This window comes from Hydra vulgaris, chromosome 12, assembly GCF_038396675.1.
Source record: "Hydra vulgaris chromosome 12, alternate assembly HydraT2T_AEP".
NCBI classification, from domain to species: domain Eukaryota; kingdom Metazoa; phylum Cnidaria; class Hydrozoa; order Anthoathecata; family Hydridae; genus Hydra; species Hydra vulgaris.
The window spans coordinates 71,065,731-71,073,936 of NC_088931.1; the positions used below are offsets into that span (position 1 = coordinate 71,065,731).

Sequence of the window (8,206 nt, forward strand, 5' to 3'; positions counted from 1 at the left end):
CTCATTATTTCTGATGCGTCTTTTTATTGATGAAACACAGTGTTGAATAAAAAAAAAATTTGTTGAGTGATTTTCTACAAATTTATAATTTATATATATACATTATATATGTATATATGTAAATATATAAAATATTTTATATATTTACATATAAAATATTAAATGTAAATATAACAAATATTCTCAATATTTACATTTATACATGCATAATGTATATATGTAAATATATAAAATATTTGTATATAAAATTTATACATATTGCTCAAATCTTTATTTGTTTTGTAAAAAACAGGCTGTAAATAAAAGATTTAGCAAAAAATTTACCGATAGAGGAATTCAAAGCTAACTCAAAAGAATAATGAAAGAAAATAGACATTGCGTTAAATAAGAAAGATTTTTATTGAATTTAACACAGAATTTACATTTTTAAACAACTTATTTAAGCGTTTGCAGCATTATTCATTTTTAAAACTTTTCGATTGAGTCGTGTTTCTGATTGCCTTAAAAATTCCGAAATGCCTGAATGACATCCGCAAATTTTTGCATCATGATGCTGTCATGTAATCGCATCTAAATCAAAAATTCAAATCAAATTTGAAAAAAAATCAAACTGCAGAAATTATAACAAATAGTTACATAAATGACTGACTGTGATAAACAAAATATATTTCCCGTAAAAAAAAAATCTAAAAAAATGCATAAAACCATTCTTACCCACTATCATATGATACAGGGTGTATGTTTTAAAATTTATCTTCAATGAACCATCAGAGACATTAAAACAGGCCCCAGCGTCCTCGCTCAACAACAACTTTCCAAAAGCAAAAGCCGATTTATATGAAGTATTACCACTACAACGACTAAGAGAACTCATCTCATTATAAAAACTCACTCATTATAAAAAAAATAAAAATTACTTAAGGGTCAGAATACATATTATATTCCTTCTATATGAATGAAATTATCTTGATTTCAATACATGGATTTTTAAAATTGATTCTTGAATCACTTTTCTGATTTGATTCAAAATTTTGAAAATTTGTGGGGGCCTTGTGTAATCCTTGATATTAAAATAAAAAGCAACAGTAGTACCTTTTTATCTATTTTGCCATCCAACTCAACGCAACTTTTTGAATATTCTTAAAAAAAAATGTATTAAATTAAATAATATTATTATTTATGTAAAATATTTTGTAAAAATTTTTTTTTTTTTTTTTTTTTAGATTTTTTAAATTTTCTACCTAGGTATACATAAATTATACATACAAAAATTAAACAATTTAAACAAAATTTTTAAACGTTCTATAGCGATTTTTATTTAAACTTGTCAACAAACATATATTTATAAAATATTTGTCAACAAAATTATATTCTATAACATATAGTTCTGATTTCTTTTAATTTTTTTACTGCACACGCACACAGATTTTAATTAAAACAAAAGCAACATTAGGACTTTTTTTTACCAATATATATTTGAAGAAAACATCATTTTCTCTTGAGATAGATTAGTTTCTTTCGAGAAGTCAATGTTATTTTCAGCAACTGAAAAGCTTGCTATTTCACTGAGTAAATGGGGGGTTGATATCGATTTAAAAACATCTATAATTCATTAAAAAAATAAGCATGTTTATTTTAACAAACCATTATTTACTTTTACAAAAATAGTTAACCTGCTATATTTGGAATCACGTTAGATGTTCTTTGGCTATTTGAAGGATCAAAATAATGTCTTCTGTATAGTTCTTCATCACCAATCACAATATCTTCATCACTTACACAGAATGTTATTGCCGTCTTTCTCCTTTAATATAAACTTTACTTTTTAAACAAAAAAAGTGCATGATTTGTGTAATTCTTTATTGCAAAATTTTTTATTTATTAAAAACTAATTTTAGTAAAATTTACTTTCGCTTTGTCCCTTTTTTCTCTTCGGTGTCAGTTTCAATATTTGAAGTATCTGCTGCTTTTTCTAAGCGTGACTGAGCTTCTTCATAAAAATCTAAACACAAATCTATGTTCGTAAAATCATTTATCAAAATCTAATGAAAATGTAATTGAAATGTTTGCGGCAAAAGCAGGCCCTATGAGATAGGGGTGCAGTTGGTGCACCGTATAAAAATTAAAGAAAAACCCATGAAAATTAATGAATTTTTTAGTTTTTAAAAAACACCAAAAGTTAAAAAAAAAAAAAACTAAAAACATTGTTAAAAAAACTTTTATTTATAAAGACTCTAAAATAAAAATGCTTTTGTCAACGATTAAAAAAACTTTTTTTAATCATTGGAAATCTTCTTTAAACATTCTAAAAACATTCAGAACATATAATTTAAACAAATACCAGTTAGAATATTGGATCTAAAATAGTGATATTAAATGAGAGAATTCATATTGTTAAGGGGGGCCTAAAATAAATTTCCACCAGTACATGTTTATCCTCTCCAGTGCCCTGATCAAAACATACAGTTCAGCATCTAATTCAATTATTTTACATTTTTTTATAGTAATATGCAAACCTGTAGTGTATAAAATCCTAGCTGGGTATATCTTCCAATCAAAGGTTAGTGGCTGCAAAGTTGTGACAGCTTTATGAATTGCAGCGGAACTTTTAAATGGCGGCCAGAAGCATTTCCCATCATTTTTCATCCAACTTTTAGCAATCATTTTCACTTCTTTAATTTTTCCATTAAAAAATTGACATTTCAATAATCTGGTGCAATTTAATTCTAAACAATCTTATATTAATTTCAAAATAAAATTAAAAAAACATTAGAGATTAAAAACAATGAACTTAAAAAAACGCTTTTTAGATTTATTAATGTAAAACACCAGCGTAAATATTTTATTATTTCTATAAACATACCAGGTATTTATTTCTCACAAAAAATTTATAAATTAAAATGCATTAAAGTCACTTTAAAATTATTCAATGAACTATATATTTGACAAATTTATAACAAATTTTACAAAATGACACATGCACAGACATTCTTTAAAAATTGATGGTCTGCAAGTATAATCAAAGTTTGTGTTTTTAATTCAAGAAATCAGTGATCATAAGCAATATCACAATGTCTAAGCAGAAAAAAAGCATAACCACGTTTTTGAACAGGTATCATCAGGCCTTTTTTTTTTAGGTTGGCAAATGAATTTACATAACAACCGTCTAAATAAGATGTTTCAAAACATTCAGGAAATAACTTTTAAACTGAATGAGGATTTAGAGCCTTGCATTTTACAATATCTACCAAAACCTCTTTTACTAAAAATAAACCCTTTGTCTTGAATGAAATAAACTCTGTCTCGTAGATTTAATGTGATCTTTTTATTTACCACTTGGACAGAAATTTCTTTACCATTCCTTTCTCTAAGAAAAATATCCAACTTTTTTCTCTCATCTAGTTGATTCACTATTTGGGCAACAGTCTGATGTGATTTTCGCACCATTTTTTTAATTCAACCCAAAAAGTTTTCAAAAGGAGGAGCTGATAGATGATCAAGACTCTCCCTGAAGTTAACACAATCATCAGCTAAATGAATCATGCTATGAACATTGTATGCTACAAAGATCTCCCCATACAAAATTTGCACTTCTCTAACAAACCATATAAACAACTGTTTAGTATATGCCACAAACAATTCATTTTTCACCATTTTATCAGAAAGCAGTATGTGCATAGCAATTGAAAGAGAAATAAATAAGTCATAGTTAGTTTTATTTATTTTTCCTTTTTAAAACAACAGGTCCAGCATAAAGCAGAAAGAATCGAAACTCTGTTGCTTTTCCATTTCTCAAGTTCATTTAAAGAGCGTGGTCTTGAAATGTTGATGTTGAAAATTGGATGGTGTATAACTTCGCAAATTTATGAGTTCATTTGAAATACTGTCTTTAACAGATTGATTTATTCTAATAGATTGGGCACCTTTGCACCAGTTTATTAGAAGTTTTTTAACTACCCCAAGAAATATAAGGTGCATATAGTTCAATGGGAATCCAGTTACCATTGGGAAATTTAACTGAACAAGCGGAGAAAGACTCTTAAGTTGATGACCTTCTTCTTTATACAAATTATTTTTAAAAGCCATGTCAGTACAAAGTAAAGCAGTTGTTTCCAATAATCTTACACCACGTTTTTGTTTGCCAACTGCCATATATCTTTCACAGCTGTGGTAGCCACTATGCCCTATAATGCATTTAACAAATGCTCTTGCAGCCACATCAGAAACAAAAGCTTTAATAGTCACCTGCAGCTGTTTATACCCATTAGTTTGCAATTTTTTCATTTCAAGAATAAAATCTTCAAAGTTCTCATCCAAATTGTTTGGTTTTTCCTGACCATACCAAATTGCAACAGCATTTGATCCTTTTCTGTGAGTTGTAATTAGTATAGGCCAAATGGAAGTCTTTTTACTATTGTACATAGGTGCACCATCAATACTTACAATTAGATCAAGCTTTTCCTTATTTCCAACTGTTGATATATAATAATCAATTGCACTTTCAACTCCAAGATATATATAATCACTTCCACTGACATACAAAACATTAACTTTTTGAAGAGATTTTTGTAATGTCTGCCTGCATTTTGGTGTAGATGGAGTAAATTTATTTAAGTGAAATAAAAGTGCATTTAAAGCATCATCTTTTATACAGTATTTTAATGACCACTTATATAAAAAATCTCTTGTTGAAGTTAGAGTATCAATACTACTGTATAAACTATTTTCAACTGCAATGTCGTCAACATCACCATAATTAGATTCAACTTTACTTAAACAAAATTTATTTTCAGGCAAAGTCATTAAAAACATCAATATATCGCTGTGCACATCTCCAGAAACTTCAAAAATCTTTTGAATGTCTGAATCTAGATAAACACAATTCCCTCTACCAATAATATTGCACTCTTCCAGAAGATATTTTATTCTTTTTTTAGCATCTCGTTTTTCTTTCATAAATTCTCTCATGAATAGGCTTCTGTCACATTTAGGCATTAATATTTTTATTTTATTACATCATAAAAGAAAAAAATAAACGAATTATTATTCTTATACAGAAAAAACCAATTTAAATTGCATATTGTACTATATGATTTAAGTTTGCAGTCAGAATTTATCAGACAAATACTTGCAGTCATAAACATTACTAATTTGCTATGATAATAGTAATGTTATTATAATAAGCATTAATAAGCCAAATTGCTGCTAAGTCGTGACTTTTTCATGTTAAATTGTTAAAATACTTATATTACGATGTTCTATTATCCTCAAATAGTTAAAGAGCTACCCTAACTTCATTAGGATAATCTTTATTCAAGAACTGAAAATATAATTACTTAATAAAATATATATTTTTCAATAAAGTTTATATTCATTTCATACCGTTATATAATTAAAATTTGAACAAACTTTGCATTACCACCAAAAATAACAAAAAAATCCCAGCATAACATGCTGTTTGCTCAGCAAATTACTGTTAGTAAACGGCTCAATAAATTTGTTTTTTGTCAACAGAAATTCAACGACTGATCAGTGTTGGTAAACAAACGTTGATTTGCTGTTAATAACATTGCCGTTGCTACAACATCCATTTATAGTTGATCGCCGTTGATCGCTCATGTCAACGCAAAATCAACGTTGATCAACATCAAATCAACGCTTCATTTTTTTAGAGGGTACTGCTGTCAAAGATTACAATTTGTATATGGGGGGAGTGGACAAGACAGAATTGTATTGCTTGATTTATGGTGTCGACCAAAAATCAAAGAAATGGTGGCACCGAATATTTTTTGGGGTTCTTAAGCGTACTTTATATAATGCTAATGTGGTCTATAAAAATTTAAGTGGTGAAAAAATTACATTAATGCACTATAAAAGATCAGTCGCACAATTGTTAATAATACTAGGCAGACTACCCAAAATAGGACGCCCAATGTTATCACCTTCTTTATCAACAAAAAAACGCCGAAAGTCTAATTATTCAGTACCTTTGTCAATTAGAGGAGAAAACCAAGGCATTCATTGGCCTTTTTATGAAACTAAATGTAGAAGATGTGAAGTATGCTCAAAAGAAAAGGTTGAGTCTAGACCACATTTTAAATGCACTACTCGTAAGGTTTTTTTGGGCATAAATGAAAAAAAAATTAATATAATCACTAGATAAATTATTAACATCATCAGTGATGTTTTATATATATAATTTTTTATTTTAAATATTTTGTATTAGTTTATATTAATCACTGATACAATTAAATCTATTTTTTATATGATTGTTTTTAGTTTAAGATAAACATTTAAAGTTGGATATATCCATGAATAATAATAACCATTTTGATTCGTCCTTAAATTGCTCTAATGTAGTCTGTTTATTGTTAACAATATCTGGAAACTTTTTCCACAAATTTGGTCCGCGGTATTTAATTGAATAGGAAGTTAATTTTAAATTATATTTTGGAACAAAAAAATTGTTATCTGAAAACTTTGTTGAGTATTTATGGTTAATTTTATTAAAATAAGATTGAAATATTTTTGGAGATAATCCATTTTTTGTTTAAACATAAATAATAAAACTTGGTGTAAATTAAGTTTATACACATTTAAAACACTGAGCACACGTAGAAGTGGTTCGCAAGAAACACTTCTACGAAACACTTCTGTCGGCTCCAAATACTATTCTTCACGTATGTTTTTGTTTGTTGTAGAGTTTCTTTAGCTTTGTATGGTTAGTACTACCCCACACAATATTACAATAAGACAAATAACTATGGATAAAGGCGAAATACAATTTTTTCAGGGATGATATATTTAACAGTCAATATAGTATAACAGTCAATAAAATAACAGTAACATAACATTAAATAACAGTAAAATAACAGTAAATAACAGTAAAATAACAGTAAATAAAGTAACAGTCAATAAAATAACAGTCAATAGTATAACAGTCAATAAAATATATAAAGACTGCATGCTTCTGCTGACAATAAAGAGGTTTAAGTTCTTTTTTTATTTGTACCCCAAGCAATGCTTGCATAGTTTATGTGACACTGAATAAATGAGTGATGTAATTGTACCTAAGTACGTTTATTTAAAACATTTCTTGCTTTGTACAATATTCCTATACTTTTTGAAATTTTACTTGATAAGTTTTTTATTTGATTTTTTTATCGTTTTCATCTATACAAACAACCAGAAAGTTGGTACTGTTACTTTTTTAATTTGTATGTTGTCAAAAGCAAGTTGAGGCATGTTAATTGGCAGTAATTAACTTATATCAAAATTTTTATCGATCATTATTTTTTGCTTGTTTTTTTAGGTGCCCCAAGAAATCCTTACGGTCTTATCACAGAGCACAGCGGATGAGCATTTGAAAGGAAGTTTACGTCTCCTTCCTTACCGATGATATAAAACTTGCCCAAAGGTTGCGTTAAACCACGAATCTTAAGTTTCCGAGGTAAGCGCCCTAACCATTGCGTCACGGCTGCTTTTTTTTAGAATCAAGTGGCACAGTCGAGCAATGAGGAAGTATTCGAACGAAATATTTTCGACATATTTTTATTATTAATTTATATTTTTGAATTGCTATTTCACTTTTTTAAATTTGCCAAAAATTAATCAAAATGTTTTTTTAATTTAACTTTTTACAAAAAAAAAGTTGTGATATTAGTGTAATGTGACATTAGTATAAACCTCTTAAGGTTAAAACGCCAAGTAAAATTTAACATTACGGAAAAAAGTCAATAACTAACCTTCCCCAAGGGCTATCAATAGGTTGTTTTTTTTTAGTGTATATATAAGATATTACGAAAGTATGTGCCAAATTTCAGTTTATTTTAGAATTTTTTTTACAGGTAGTAACTTAAAATGACTGGTCTTTAGCTGCTAGAAAAATCAGTTTTTTCCGAGCTATTTTTATGTTTTATTTGAATTCTTTTTTTGTTAACTTCAATTTTTAGTATTAAAATTAATTAAGTCAAAAAAATTAAAATGTTCGTAATTTTATACATATGCTTAGGTTGCCCATTTTTATCTTGCTCGATATTTTTTACGATTCCACCATGGTTGCTGCTTAAACGAGTTATTATCACTTTTTTCTTGAGCTATTATCACTTTTTCTTTATTGCTCGAACATCGGTGCTTTGAAATCTCTCTCCTCTTCATCTTTTTTATAGTTTTTTGTCAACCGTGTTCTTGCTATTTAACTTTCTCC

General features: G+C 27.6%; 1 protein-coding gene across 5 annotated transcripts; it reads right to left on the reverse strand.

Annotated features, from left to right (window-relative positions):
* Positions 1 to 380: 380 nt before the first annotated feature.
* On the reverse strand, positions 381 to 5,636 carry LOC136088979 (uncharacterized). 5 transcript variants are annotated; one of them, XM_065814289.1, is made up of 7 exons: positions 2,517 to 5,636; positions 1,909 to 2,002; positions 1,674 to 1,804; positions 1,467 to 1,602; positions 1,093 to 1,139; positions 715 to 860; positions 381 to 570 (listed from the first exon to the last, which is right to left on the reverse strand). In XM_065814289.1, coding segments are annotated over exons 1-5 (510 nt in total). In that variant the 5' UTR covers positions 2,665 to 5,636; the 3' UTR covers positions 381 to 570; positions 715 to 860; positions 1,093 to 1,138. The 5 variants fall into 4 exon arrangements, with proteins under 5 accessions (XP_065670361.1, XP_065670363.1, XP_065670359.1 ...); XM_065814287.1 differs by having other exon boundaries at positions 715 to 1,139; XM_065814291.1 differs by lacking the exon at positions 1,467 to 1,602.
* Positions 5,637 to 8,206: the final 2,570 nt, after the last annotated feature.